The 15,487-nt window shown below is 41.4% G+C and overlaps 1 protein-coding gene across 8 annotated transcripts in view; it reads right to left on the reverse strand.

The window, feature by feature from the left end:
* The window catches only part of MFAP3L (microfibril associated protein 3 like), a 42,222-nt gene that overhangs the window by 7,048 nt on the left and 19,687 nt on the right, over window positions 1-15,487 (reverse strand). For 4 of the 8 annotated variants that reach the window (XM_046656059.1, XM_046656062.1, XM_046656056.1 and 1 more), the window contains exons 2-3: window positions 13,153-13,242; window positions 11,712-12,140 (exon numbers count right to left, since the gene is read on the reverse strand). In XM_046656059.1, the coding sequence (XP_046512015.1) occupies window positions 11,712-12,009 (298 nt within the window). In that variant the 5' untranslated portion in view covers window positions 12,010-12,140; window positions 13,153-13,242. Of the gene's footprint in view, window positions 1-5,409; window positions 5,429-11,711; window positions 12,141-13,152; window positions 13,526-15,487 lie in introns of those variants that run through there. The other 4 variants (XM_046656061.1, XM_046656058.1, XM_046656057.1 and 1 more) reach the window with 3 other exon arrangements.

The following is a 15,487-nucleotide window of genomic DNA, read 5'->3' on the forward strand; positions in this document are numbered from 1 at the left end:
TTTTTCAAACTTGAGAGCACATAAGTGACCAAGATTTCAAGGGCCTGTGGAATGAGGTAACAGAGGGCCTTCTTTATTCCAGCATCCTCTGCTCCAAGGAACATTCTTAAGGCAGCTAGATGGAGCAGGGAGGTGCCTTCTGGGGGCCCACAGGCCCTCCTACTTGCTAGCCACGGTGAATCTGGCAGGATGCGTCTCGTAGATGCTGTCACATTACTTTGCTTTCTGAAAGAACATCTGTGAAGAGTGGTTCTTGGTGTCCCTGGGTAACCCTTTTCCAACAATTCAGCCAGTGTGTTTTCCCTAAGAGTAGAAAACACTGGTTCGGGGAATCTAGTGAATTCTCAGTCTCTTGTGAATGTCCATGAACAGATCAACCTAGCAGCTGATCTATGAAGTTTCCTCCCATTCAGACGGTTCAGGGGCAAGCCTTCTACCCCTTTCATTCCCTGAACATGAATTTTGATACTTCAGCTGCAGATTTATAATACATACATAAATCTGAATACATAATGACCTGAGGCAAGGGAAACTGTCAACTTATTTTCTTAAAATTTGCATGTTTCATAAAAGTAGACTACAGCAGGTAAAAAAAAAAAAAAACCTTCTATTTGACTGAAAGCTTATTATATAGAGAAGGTATTGGGTTCCAGAGAATTATAAACTATACTTATAATAGTTTCTCATATTTACCTTCCTTCCTTTGTTGGAGAAATATAACAAGAAACAGGGTGGAAGAGGGTGAGAAGGTGAGGTTATTTGTATGGGGAATAGTTAGAATCAATTTGTTCACCCCCTCACCCCCCACCACTCCTTTTATGGAGGAATTATCTGTAAACACAAGGCTAGGGTAGTCTGAACCTGGGTGTAGAAGAAGAAAAGCAGACAAGCACATTAGATTAAGAAGGCAGGCATCTGATAGCTATATAAACAGCTTTCTCCCCACACCTAAATAACAGTTTCAGTCATAATGGTATTCTAATTGTTATAGAAAAAAGAAACGTGAAAATACATACTTTCCTCTGCTGACTATTTAAAAACATTTCTAAACTTGAACTTTACAGTTATTTCCAGACACACTTTTAATTGTCTATTGACATGTATTTATGTATCCTGGACCCAAATGATTCAACTCAGATAACAACTTAGACACTTCAAAAGTTTCTTGTCACATTGTCAAGAGATATTGTTTGGAATCAAATATAACATTATTAGGTGACACGTGGTTCATTTTGGGGAAACTTGTGTGATGTTCAGCAGATCAATCATTACTTAGGAGGATATTCTGCTTCTTCGCCCAGGATAGTGGGTCCTTAGAGTAACATCTTTTACATATTGTATCCAATAATTAATCTCACTTGTTCTTAAAGTCTGAAGCCCAGCCCATGTATCTGCAAGGTGACTCTATCTGCTTAACTATCAACCACGACAAATATGAATCTATATATTATGATCCTAAAACAGTTGGGTTATTATCTATAATCTGAGCTACAACACCCTAGTTAAGTGATTGTGATCACATTTCTCTCTGCCAGCAATTTCCTGTTTCCAATTTACGACAAGGACACCAAGACATCTCTGTAGTTTTCAGTCCTTTTCTAGATTCCTCTTATAACAAATATCATATTTATTTACGGATTAAGGTAATATTAATGCCACTTAGGCTTCCTCTCAGATTTGATATGATAAAATGAATATGTGACCTGGATTAAACATTCTATTACCAGATCACAAGTCTTTGGAACTCAAGACATACCCACATATCTACCCAAGTCAGAAGGGCTAAGATTCACATCTCCAGGTGATCTATGTCTATATCGCTTCTTTTTAAAAGGCTGACACATTCATTCCTTCCCAGAAACTAAGATTCTAAATATTTCCTCTCATCCTCAGCTTGACATTTCTTTTGAGGAAGATTAGCCCTGAGCTAACATCTGCTGCCAATCCTCCTCTTTTTGCTGAGGAAGACTGGCCCTGAGCTAACATCCATGCCCATCTTCCTCTACTTTATATGTGGGACACCTGCCCCAGCATGGCTTGATAAGTGGTGCCATGTCCATACCCGGGATCTGAACTGGTGAACCCTGGGCCGCCGAAGTGGAACGCGTGCACTTAACTGCTGCACCACCGGGCCGGCCCCTCAGCTTGACTTTTGATTAGGGGAAAATAAAGATTTCTGCATTTTCTACTACCATATGCAGCCCTGAAAACCATGAAGATGGCACAAATTCCACTCTGGGGGTCTCTTCTCACATCAGGTTTGGGCCCAGGCTCACGAAGAATCTCCTTATGGTACCCGCCCAGCCGGGATCATCTTGAGAACATTTTCTGTGCTGCGTGTTGCCCTTCACCTCAGTCTGTAAATACCTTGCCCCAAGACTCGTTCTGGTATGGTCCTGACTTGAGCTGTCAGAAAGTTAAAGAAGTAAAAACCACCACCACTGACTGTCACAGGAAACCTTCAGTGACATATACACAAAGCGGTATACGCGGTGCTGTCCCTGTGTATTTTAAACTGTAACTGAGTGGGAATGTCAAAGGTATGTGTTGAATTTTCATTAAGCTGCATCATTTTGGCACAAATAACCATCTAACATGTCAGCAGCTGATGCCAAGTCAGTTCTACACGCAATGATTTCGGAGGAGATCAAAGAGGCAGATGTTTAACGACGACTTTCTGAATATATATGAAAGATTATGTGTAAAATATTTCCCTAAGACTCTTGATGCTCGTTCACTTATTCCAATTCTGTCCTGGCTCAGACTGTAGCTCCGCCCTTGGGATGCCCTCCCCATGTCCTCTCTTCCCACTCTGGTCCTGTAAGGTGACACACACCTGCAGGTTTCAGGCTAAAACACGGACACACGCAGGAGGAGGAGATCTCTTCTGGAGACTAGAGTTTGCCCAGGAATCTGTCACAGTCTTCCCCAAGAAACTCAAGGTGCAAGAATCACACGTGAGCATCTCTCATGTGTGAATGGAAGTGTTGTGGTGACAGCCTCTCCTTTGCAAAGAGAAAAGCTAACAGATGTTATTTCTTAGCTGTACCGCAGCGTGTACGCTACGCTCTACAACAAGCTGACGTTTTTAGAACGGCAGTGATCTTTTTTAATCTTGTTCATGTGTTCAGTCAACAAATATTATTGAATAAATTGTCTACATACCAGGCTCCATGCTGCACTATGTCAATACAAAGCTGAGTAAGACATGACCCCCGACTGTAAGAACCATCCAGCCCAAGGAGGGACACAGACTCCAAGAAACAACCGAAGGATCATGTGGCAAACACACTGGCAGGGGGCAGTGGGCGGGAATGGGGAACAGCGAGGATGGGCTTCTTAGAGTGCTGAGCAGTACTAAGCCAGGGTGGGCTGGCATGGTGCTGGTGGGAAGAGGCATGGAAGTACAAGGAAAGGACTGTTAAGGCCACAGGAGGATGGGGAAGGGGAGAGCATTTGAGCAAAAGAGGTAAGCCAGTGTGTGCTGCTGCAGTTGACAGACCATGTTTAAAACAAGAAGGGCTTGAGTGGAGACAGTGCTTGAGAGGAATGCAGGGCCAGAAGGTTCAAGAGCTTGACATTTACCCTGTGGGAGAACAGGAGTCCCTCACTTTACAGGACTTTTCCCCTGACGGATCCACATTACTTCACGTCTTACAGGTGTCCCAGGACCTATGCACATGCCTCCTCTGCCTGGAAAGCTCTCCTTCCTCCGTACTCCAAGCCCCCTATCTCACACATGCTTAGCCCAGTTAAGACACCACCCTTGCATCTCCCCTCCTTCCCTGAGAAAGCCTTCTCTGACCCTTGATAAAATCACGGGAGGAAACCTGAACATCCAGAAGCAGAGGCTAGTAAGCGTGGGAATTTTAAAAATAAATAAGTCATTTCAAATCAGTGGAGAAAGCATATTGAGATAATTGACTATTCATGTGAAAGAAAATAAAGTTCAATTCTTACTTTATGTGATACATAAAAATAAATTCCAGGTAATCTGAAGATCTAAATGTAAAATTAAAAGTATAAAATTAGTAGAGAATATAAAAACATTTCATAGCCTTGGGAGGAAGGCCTTTTTAAGTATTTCTAGAATTCCAGAAACTGTAAAGGATAACATTGACGGATCGGATTTCTCCCAAACTAAAATTTCTTACACTATAAAATATGCCACACTAAAGTTAAAAGCAACTGACAGAGTGGGAGAAAATTCAAGAATATTTGACAAACAATAACTATAAAACATAAAGAACTCCTATAAATCAAGAGAAATAACCCAAAAGAAAAACACGGGAAAAATATATGAATGGATAAATTACAGAAAAAAGGAATACAAATGACATCTATGTGTACAACTAACGATTGTATTATAATACACTAACGATTAAATTTTAATTAAATTTTAAAGTAGTTTTAAAAGACTTAACTTTTTCACTGTTCAGAGCGCTAAAGAAAGGGGAAGGCATTGATTATATGCTATGTTGCTACAAGAGCCCATGAAGGGACACTCCCACACACTGAAGTGGGAATTGGGTTGGTAAAACACTTGGAAGGTTGACTTGGAGGCATCTATCAAAATTTAAAGTGAATATAATCTATGACCCACTTTTAGAAATCTTGAACCTCTTCAAAATGGGCAAGCCTAGGCTGACTGGAAAAATACTAATGAACATAAGAAAATCAAGGTAATGAAAACGATCTCCTTTTCAGAATAGTTTTTCTCCTCAGGGATGTGGTTCTAGAGCTTTCTTCCCCTGCCAACATTCTCTGGGAGAAGCCATAACCTTGGTCCCATGCCAGGAAGGTGGCTGACCCGGTGCCAGTGTGCCCACCATGGGCCATGCACACATGGAAGAGGAAGTCACTCAAGGCAGCACGATGTCATGTCAATAGGCCAGTGTCAGGTAGACTGTCTAACAATTAGGGATGCAGATCAACAGCATCGTACGGCTACAGTTAAACCTGTAAACATCAAGAAATTCTATGGTACAGGGGTTACTATGACTCAATGTGAAACCAGCATATGGCACCAGATCAGAACTATTGCTCATGCAAACATCTTTTGACAAATTATTGCTATCTAGGAAGGAGCAGCATCAACACCCTCTGGAACTGAACCACAGGAAAGTGAGAGCACAAAGTACAATGATTCTGCAACTACAGCTTTTCTCCAAACACCATCTCTACTGAAACCCTAAATCCTTCTTGCTTTTCCTGAGGATCACTAAGCATTAAAAATTAACATTAGACCCAAACGCTAAGCTCTCAGAATTTCCCTCAAATTATTTATAAGCAGAAAAGGATTTCCTTTTCCTTGGTGATATCTTCCTGTGAATGTGTAAACAAACTGATGTATGGTTTGTCTATATCTCCAATGAATAGGGTAAAAAGATTAAAACTCTGTTCACAAACCTGTTTAGATACTTAGGCTCTTAAGCTCCACGGTGTTCAAGGAGGAGGGTTCAATCTGCCAAAACAAATAGGTTCTTTTCTTGAAACCAACTTAAAAGTTTTCAGGTGGTGAGAGTTCCAATCAACGTTTATGCAAATGTAAACGAAGTACAACATCCACTTGAATGGGTGTCGCATTGAATCGACACTCTCTAAATAATAACCAAATGTGCATGTGCGTGTGTCTATAAATGTGGTGCTTATCTTCCAATATGGGAAATACAGGCTACTGAAGAGAAAGGATCCATGCCTTTTTACAAAACATAATTGAAAACAAAACGAGCCCTGCATGGCTGCACCTGTTACCGGGCTTATGCAGTAGACGACAGCTCCTTGAAGCCAAGGCAAAGAGTCAGGTTATAAACCTCTCACACTGCTGCAAGGGCCCTTGTGCAGCCCCTCCCCTATCCTCCCAAGAGACCTCTTCAGAGAGTACCAGGGCAGCCCTAACAAGCGATTTCCTACAACACGTGGAGCAAAGGTGGCCTGGGATAACACAGGCTTAGCACCGCTTTCAGCTCAGGAAGGTGGGGGTGGAAGGGCTGCGCTGTTCGGAGCCTGCAGCTCTGCTCTGCTTCAAGGTATAAATAATATCCAAAAAGAACCCACTGTCTTCCCATTTCCTGGTAAAGGAAACATCTGACCCTCCAGCTAATTTGATTTGGTAATCTTAATTTTTTAAAAAGTGCCAAGCATGTAATTCCATGTGGGCTAGCAATAGCGATAGTCTTTTCTGACAGTAGCACAGGTGGTCTTTCAAGACAAGAGAACCCTACACTCAGTTAATATAAATAACTTCCACTTTGGGAATCTCAGCTGTCACCCTTATCTGAGATGGATCTAGAAGGGTCTTTTCACTGCTAAGATTAAAGTATTCTGGGCTCACATCCCAAATGGAGCACAACTCATTAAAGAAACACTACAAATGGTGGTTTGTTACCAAGTTGGCCCTTAATCTGACTCGCTTTGGAAAATGAACCAAAGTACCATAAATTAACCACGTTTATGGGAAAATACCTTATGGATGCAAACAACCGACTTGAAGACCTACTTTGGAATGATTCTTTAGGTAGCTGAGGGGTGCTTCTCTGGGTTAGACCAGGATTTCTCAGCTTTGGCACTACTGACATTTTGCACCAAATAACTCCCTGTAGGGGTCTCTCGTGGGTGTTGTAGGATGTTTAGCAGCATCCCTGGCCTCTTCCCACTCGATGCCAGCAGCATAATCTCTCTTTTCCTTCTCCTCCTCCTCTCCATTATGACAACCAAAAATGTCTCCAGATTTTGCCAAATGTCCTCTGGGGGGAAAATAGGCCCCCGTTGAGAATGACAGGGTTAGGCAAATGTAAAGTTCATCCTGTGCATAATATACTTTGCAATTTCCACATACACTGCTTTTTCAGAGGTAGAAGCATATTGGATATCAATGGACCCTCTGTACACAAAAGTGATGTGCTGGGGAAGGAGATGCCTCTGATGGAGGACAGGATTCCAAACTTGCTATTATATAGCAGGCACACATTATTTTGAAATTTCAAACAACACTTAAGGGATACAAATTTTTTTGTACTTCTGAAATGTCTTTTTAAAAAGGTGGAGAAATTGAGACAGAGAATAAGATACTGCCCAGAAAATTATTTCCTTTCTTTAAAAAATGCCATGTATTATGAAACAGAGATTTAAGCACTTGGAATCTATGATTGTGACAATATAGGACGTTGGCAATATGACCAATAACAATGACAGCGGTTGCTGTTTCCTGATGGGTTGTGGCATGTTCCAGGTACTATACTAAGCATTTAATACACAAGAGTTTAAGACTCACAACCCCACCTCATAGTAAAAAAGGACTGTCTCTATTTTACAGATAGGAAAACTGTGGCTCAGAAAAGTCTAAGGAACTTACTCAAAGAAAGAATATTGTGGGAGTCTTCTGAATTTCCAAGAATATATTCATAATTACATAAACTTTCTTTAATGCTCTTTTGATAAGTTGATTTTTTTAATCTCAAATACTGAATGTACTAAAAGAGGAATTCAGTACAGTAGTTTTATAAGTTAATGCACTACTGCACGCTGATCTTAGAGGCAACGGATAAGTTACATGCAGTGCTGTGGGAACGGACGTCCCCCTAAGTATACAGATTAGGGAGGCGACGCACTACGGTCTTAGAACTTGGCTGCCACAGCTTGTTGTTGTCCCTTGCAGAAGTAGTTAAGGGGCATTTCACAGTCTACTCAAAAAATTTGCAAAAGCAGAGTGATGAAAACAAGAGAGCAATGTAAACTAAATTTGCAAAAAATCATAATAATGAATTCCACGAAGCTAGAGTAGTAGTTGTGACAATTGCGAACTTTGTGCAATTCAGTTCCGTTTACTCTGTGCATGTTTATGTTCAAAGAGAATTCTTAATTGTTTTCGGTGACAGGACGCTACAAGAGTTTGGAAAACAAATTGACAGAAAAGTCTAAAACCTACCTTTAAGGGAGAATTTCAAAGTTAATCACTAACAAGCCAGATGTGTTTACAAAGGGCTATACTGGCTGACTTTCTTGAAATGCTTGTTATTTATCATCTGATAAAAGGACTAATGTACATTCAAATGGTTTAAAGTCAGAGTAAGAAGCCACAGCAAATATACACTGGATAATAAGTACTTGAAATAACTGGGACTTTTTCATAATACTTTCTGGCAACTCTATATTTCTACTTACTTTTAGCAAAAGGAAAATTGAAACAGTACATTTCACAGCCATTTGTGGCTATTCACGTTGTTTGTATTCTGAGTTATTTCTGTAACATGGTTGGTGGACCACCCCAAACATGTCCTTTGGTGAACTACCAAAAAAAGTCTTCCTCCAGAAATAGATTACACGTTAGCCTCTCCTGATCTTGTGGAATTGAAGTGACAAGAATCAGGGAAGCAAAGCGAAGGAGCTGCTGCTCCTGCCCCTGACAGGAAATAGCCCCATTCTTTCTAGGACCGGCAGGGCTGACATGAACAACAGCTGCCTCACTTTTTCAGCACAAACAAGAAATGAAATTGTTCCTTTCCAGGCTTATCACAAAGTGATTGGTAGTGTGCTCCCGGAGAAACTCCCCAGATGATTTTTGAATACATTTGTTTGTGTGTTCGTGCCATGTACACACATCACAGCACACATCCTAATGCCATTGAACTGTGACGGTGGTTACAACACCTTTTCCATCCAGGAAGTCTTCTCTCATTCACTCAGTCTGGGGTAGATGCTTATCAAGTTTTTACCCACAGACACCTGAAGATGAGCAGATGCTGGTTGGGTGCAGAGGGAGAATAAACACCAGCTTGGCCGCTCTCTGTGTAATATCCTCTCCATTATACCTGGTTTCTCATCTGAATACATGAGGATTAATAATACCTAACTATCGTGCTTATTCTAAGGATTAGAAATAATATCTGTAACTTGCTACAGGGGCTTAATCAATGGTAGTGGTTGTTAATGAAAATTACCTTATTAGTTTGGTTTTAACAGTAGTCTACTGTATCTAGGTAATGCCAGGATATTAGCATCATTTTTCATATTATATTCAGTCACCTCTTTGTTGGGTTATAAATGAAACACAGCTCCATTTATACTTCTAGCCTTTTAGCCTAAAAACTGAAATCTATGTCTGTGCTTATAATATGGGCATTTTCCCCATCAGAAATGAAGAGTTAAAGATTATGGGTCCTCGAATAGGCCATTCTAACACTAAAATTCTAATATTTTATGATGAGGAGTCTCATCTCTGCAATTTCCTATGTCTTGCTGGGCTGTTAGGTATAGTGTTTTGTACACTACCCTGTGTTACTTATGTGCTGAAATTACTATTATTATGCACGGCAATTACAAAAGCTGAGCTGGAACATCAAGTACCAGTATCACGAGTTCTTTTTGAAAATCTACAGTGCATCTTCCTTGAGAGATTTAAAAACAGCTAACTGATTTACCAGCAAGGCTGCTGGCTACACATATGAGAGTGCTGAGTTCTGATGGAGCAGTTCTCTGTGCCAAAGGCTTTCCATTGCCTACCACAGACCACCAGGGCACCCACAAAACCAAAGAAAACTCAGCCAAATGTGACTTCCATCTAGTCTAACTTCCCAATAAACAGATGAAGAAGGCAAGGTACAGAGCCTGCTTGCCAAGACTGAGTCAATAGTTACAAGGACTTTTTCAATTAAGACATCATGTGGGCTAGCCCCGGTGGCCTAGGAGTTAAGTTCAGTGCACTCTGCATCAGTGGCCCAAGTTGGGTTCCTAGGTGCAGATCTATACCATTCTGTTAGCGGCCATGCTGTGCTGGTGGCCCACATACTAAAAAATAGAGGAAGATTGGCATGGATGTTAGCTCAGGGCAAATTTTCCTCAGCAAAAAAAAACCCAACAAAACAAACCAGACAGACATCACATGATCTCTTTGAAGCAGCAAGGACAGTGCTCAAAATGCTGCGACTGAAACTCAGGCCCTGATACTATGCTGTTTCTACGGTTTTCTTCCTCTCTAGGACTCAGGGGTTCAGTGCCCCAGCCCCAACTCTTTAATACCCAGGATAACCTTTGCTTCAGGGTCCATGCGAAAGGTAGATTCAGGTCTAGAGTCCTTGTTCCCTTCAAATTCAGTCACCTTGATATTCCTTGCAGGGGCCCAGCCCTGTAGAAAGACCTAATGAATTACAGGAACCTGAGAGTGTCTATGTTCCCATGGTTACTGGCCCCCTTCACAAGTGTGATGTCACTTCCTTTTGACTTGTAGTCTGGGAGGAAGGAACTGTAGGAATGGAAACCAATTGTGGGCTAGTGGTGGTCGTGTCTCATCTTTCCACTGTCGATAGTGAAGGTTCTAGTCACGGCCACTTAATAACATCAGGACCTTGGGAAAAGGTGAAAAAAAGAGGGATTTGGATTACCTTGTCTCTAAGGTCCCTTCTAATTTAAAAATTCTGGGGTCCCATGAGTTTACTCGGTAGGGGAAGGGTTCCACTCTACCAGGTTAAACAAATACACATATGATACATAATATATACTATTTTCATTAAAGGGCAGAAACTTTATTATGGTGTGCCTCCTTGAACGGCTAAATAAGAGCAATGTAAGTGGTAGCGCCCCAGTGAAATCCTACATCCCAGGTGGTTAGACTTCCAGCAGCCTTCACCAAGAGGAACACAGCTGTGAACCAGAAGTATGTAATTGCAAGAAAACTCCATTCACTCAGCTCCTAAGGAGACATAGGGCATTAGCTTCTATTGGTTTTCTCAGCAATTAAGATAAATGAGAGAAAGAGATTAAAAACGCAGGTTTTCTTGGAGCAGAAACTCTACTGGGGATTGCTCATTGGTTAAAGGGCTGTGGACGGGGAAGGGCAAGATGAATGAAAGAGTGACAGAAATTAATAAGCTGCTACTTCAGAACAATGGTCTTTTTACTCCCCTGCCCCCAATCCCCTATTCATCACACAGTAAATTCTTAGGAAAGTACATTAACTCCTTCAGGTCAATTGGATCAGGCTTGGGTTTTCAGACAATTACTTCTTACATCTAAAACAAGAAATGTACTGATTCCCAGTGACCCAGTCAATCCTCTCTCTGGCTGGAGTCTTTCCTGGAGTAAACTCAGGGCTCAGGTAGGTGACTCACACTTTTTGGCCAGAAACTCATTCATTAGAAACCAAGCATTCCCCCATTGCCACATGTTATTTCTTGCTAGTGCGTCCTCCCTCCCTCTTGGCCTCAGCTGCAACAGTCTATAAACTTCAGCCAGGTGTCCAGGAGCACAGAATGATCTCTAGTTGGTGGCTGAGAACTTAACACAGAGACTTCTTTTAAGAAGTGTGGTCTTTGAATCCACAGTCAATGAACTAAACTGGTATTTTAGGATAAACTGCTATATTGTTTATTCGAGTTAGTTCCATGAAACATGGCAAAACTTCCTTATAAATGGACTATATACTTAAGGAAAATCCATTTTATATTCATTCCTATAACATTTTGGATGCATTATATTACAAAATTCCAAGACATCTTCTGAAAGAATCTAATGTTTGCCCTTTGTCTTCTGAGTCAGAGTGGAAAGAACTGAATAATTACTGCTTTGAATCCTTAAGTATATATGTTTCTCTCTCTTGCCTTAGAAAAAGAAGACAAAATGAGATCTTTAAATGAAAAAGGCCAACCAACATTCAGGGTGCTGGCTCCAAGTCGGCGTTTATATTTTATGACATTCGACACAACTTTACAGCCTACCTCCTCCTCTCGCCTTCTCCTCCTCCTCTTCTTTCAGCAGCTTGCCAATGGAATTATACCACTTGAATTGTGGATCAGGGGTGCCATAAACACTACAATTAATCAAGGCACTGTTTCCTTCCTTGACTATGATATGGTCAGTTCTGGCAATGATTACAGGCACAGAGCCCAAGACCATGTCAGTGCCATTTAAAGTGCTGTTAGTCGCACTCTTAGCAGTTGCTAGAGTGGATGCTATGATTAAAAAGGGCACAGAAGGTAGAAAGCACACAGGCAGATGGCTCTTCAATCGCTCCATCTTCTTTGCTTGCTCTGTAAGGCAAGAGAGATGGTTTGCCAACGGAATCTTTTATCAGACAACTCGCTGTTCAGAGCAGGCCTTGGGACAAACCCGTCCTGGATCCACAGAGTTGGTTCTTGATTAAGAACCTGTCAAAAAGACACAAAACCATACACACATAAATACTAGCCTTCAGACTTTAAAAACATTATTTATGAAATGTTAGAAACCCAGCTAAAATACAAACCTATGCAATTTTTAACCAAGACACAAATTCAGAAGACGTTCCAAATATTAAGTTACATTTTTCAAAGAAATCATAACAATATAATTGTGTTACTTTTGCTATCGAAACATATAGCTCTTAGCAGGAACAAATAAATATTTCTTATGTTAAAGTTGTATCACATTACTTCAGAGAGTTCAAAAACCAGTTCAGGCTTCTTTCATTTAGCATTACAAGCTCTCCTCCTACTCCATTCGCCTGTCTTCCTCATGGATGACCTGACTGTTCATCCAGCGTGTCTTAACCTCTTCTCTTCCAGTGAACACGACTTCCAGTCTATGCCAGTGCTCACGGTTTGGGCTCTGTCAGCATTTGAAAAGGGCTCCACCAGAATCAGTCCAGCCTTCTCCTAACACCCCATAATGGCTTCCAAGATACTCCTTCCACTCTTTCATGCAATTGCCCATGCTACTCTGAGCTTCACACCATCTAGCTCTCTCTGCTCCATGTAATTGTTATCTACTAACTCCTGCTCACTCACTCAATTCCTTGGTTTCCATCTTCACCAGCCTCCCAGAGGCTAGGGAACATCAGTATGTATGGGGTGATGTTATAGGCGTCTGCACTTCCATGTCCAAAGATCTAACCGTCACCTACACCTCTATCCTCCATTTCACCCACTAATCTGGATGGCCACATCCTGCCCTTTTTGTCTCTCTGAATTCTAAGTTCTGAAGTTCCAAGTAATTCTGAAGTTCTAAACAACCATCTTTAATGCACCCTATCATTCTTCTAGATCTCATACTCCTCTCACTGGACTTTCTAGTGCTTCAAGTTTTCTCAGTTTCTATTTTCCTCCCTATCCTCACCGGCATGCTCCATTTCTGTTTCAGTCTAGACCCAATCATGTAGACCACAATCCCCAAAATCCTTACCCCTAGTCCTCGGCCACCATTCCTCCGCCAGTATTGGAATCACAATTGTGATCAAGCCTATCACTTGTCCTGGCTCCTACATCCAGGAGGCTGGAGCATGGTTGGAGAGAATCACACAGACATGTAATTATTGCCAAAATAAAGGAACCACCTCCAAACCTAGCCAGACCCTTGGCAACCTGTTTATAGGTGCTTCATTGGTTCAGTATCCTCTTTTCACAATGCTTATACACACCTTTAGCTTTCACATCAAGCATCTTAGCCCAATGGTATTCCCACCTTTCTCAAAAGACACCTTTCTCCTACTAGGGCTTGCAGGCATGAATTCCACTTTCCCACCTTTTGGAAAGAATCCTGAATCTTATCCTAAATTCCTCCCCTGCCATTTACTCCTCAAACTACCACATTCTGTATTTTTTTTTTAAAGATTTTTTATTATTTTTTCCTTTTTCTCCCCAAAGCCCCCCAGTACACAGTTGTGTATTCTTCGTTGTGGGTTCCTCTAGTTGTGGCATGTGGGACGCCGCCTCAGCGTGGTCCGACGAGCAGTGCCATGTCCGCGCCCAGGATTCGAACCGACGAAACACTGGGCCGCCTGCAGCGGAGCGCGCGAACTCAACCACTCGGCCACGGGGGCAGCCACTACCACATTCTGTATTTTGCCTGCTCTTTATTGAAACAGCTCTCGCACACGTCACCAGTCACTCTTAGTTGCCAAGTTTTCAGTCTTTCTCTGTGGCAACTGCCACTATTAACTGTTCTTTGTCAAAACTCTCTCTGTCCATGGCTTCTGCACTCTGCTCCTCCTAACTGCTCTCACTATTCTTTACTAATTCTTCTTCTTCTTCCCAGTCCTTAAAAGTTAGTTAACTCTTAGAGCTTCATCATTGGCCCTCTTTTCTCCTTTTACCCATAGCTCTTTCTAATGCTTCATTTTCATGCCTTTATTAGCACCTACAACCTAATAAGTCTCAAATGCATGTTCTCAGTCCTGACTCTTTCCTGAGTTTCAGACTGGTATTACCAAATGTCCACTGGACATCTCTACCAGGATATTCTGCAGGTAACTCAAAGTTAACATTTCCAAACCAAACTCATCTGCTAACCATCCTACATTTCCTGGATCCCTTACTCCAGTTCAGGGTAGCACCATCTATGCAGATATGCATGGGTATAATTCTCAGTTTGACTATTGCCCTCATCCCCTCAGAACATCAGTACCTATATGTTGTTGATTCCACCTCTTCAATGTTGCTTGGATCGTTCCATCCTTTCCGTCTCCTCTGAGTGAGCCTCAGTTAAGGCCTCCCTCTCTTCTTACCGGAAGTGGTGTGGTACCCTTCTCCATGATCTGCCTGCCTTCCATCTTTCCCCAATTCCCAGTCCAATCCCTATAATCATTCTACAACACAAATTATATGGTGCCATTTCTTTACTTAGCAGCCTTCAATGTTTCTGCATTGTCTACATTACAGAATCTGAATTCTTTACCCTTTTTATTCACTTAAAAAATAATTATTGAACATCTATTATTAGGAAGACATTATTCTAGGTCCTAGAGATAGAAGAGTAAACAAGACAGATCTTTCCTCTTATTTGGAGATTATATTCTCAAGGGGAAAAGCAGACAGTAAGTAAATACCATGTAAATAAGAATTTCAGCTAACGATGCATGCTTTGAAAAACACACCATGATGTGCTTGAGTGCTCAGTTAGGCAATCAGGGAGGAGTCTACTGAGGAGGAGGCCCAGATCACATGGGGCTTTGTAGGACAGGGTAAGGAATCTGGACTGTATCTAACGTTCACTGGAAAAGTTTAAGCCAGGGAGTGATAGGATATGATTTCTTTTTTAAAATCAACTTTACTGTGGCATAACTTACAAACAATAAGATGTGCCCATTTTAGGTGGTATATATTTTCATGGGTTTTGACAAATTTCTACACCCATGGAACCACCACAATAAACAAGATATGGAATGTTTCCATCACCACCAAAAGTTCCCTTGTGCCCCTTCCGATTAGTAGCTTTTACACTGATTCACTCCAGTTCCTTTTGTGTACAGCAAGAGGTAAGGACTGCGGTGCATTTTTTCCCATATGGATATCCAGTTGTTTCAGCACTGTTTGTAGAAAACACTGTCCTTTCCCCAATGGATTATCTTGCCTTCTTGTCAAATACAATGAACTATATGAGTCTATTTTTAAACTTTTTATTCTGTTCCACTGATCTTTATGTCTATCCTTATGCCAGCACCATACTGACCATACTGTCTGCCTCATTTATCTTTGTATTTGCCGTGTCTAAACTTGTCCCTGACCCTTTAGATACTCAA

This window comes from Equus quagga, chromosome 3, assembly GCF_021613505.1.
Source record: "Equus quagga isolate Etosha38 chromosome 3, UCLA_HA_Equagga_1.0, whole genome shotgun sequence".
NCBI classification, from domain to species: domain Eukaryota; kingdom Metazoa; phylum Chordata; class Mammalia; order Perissodactyla; family Equidae; genus Equus; species Equus quagga.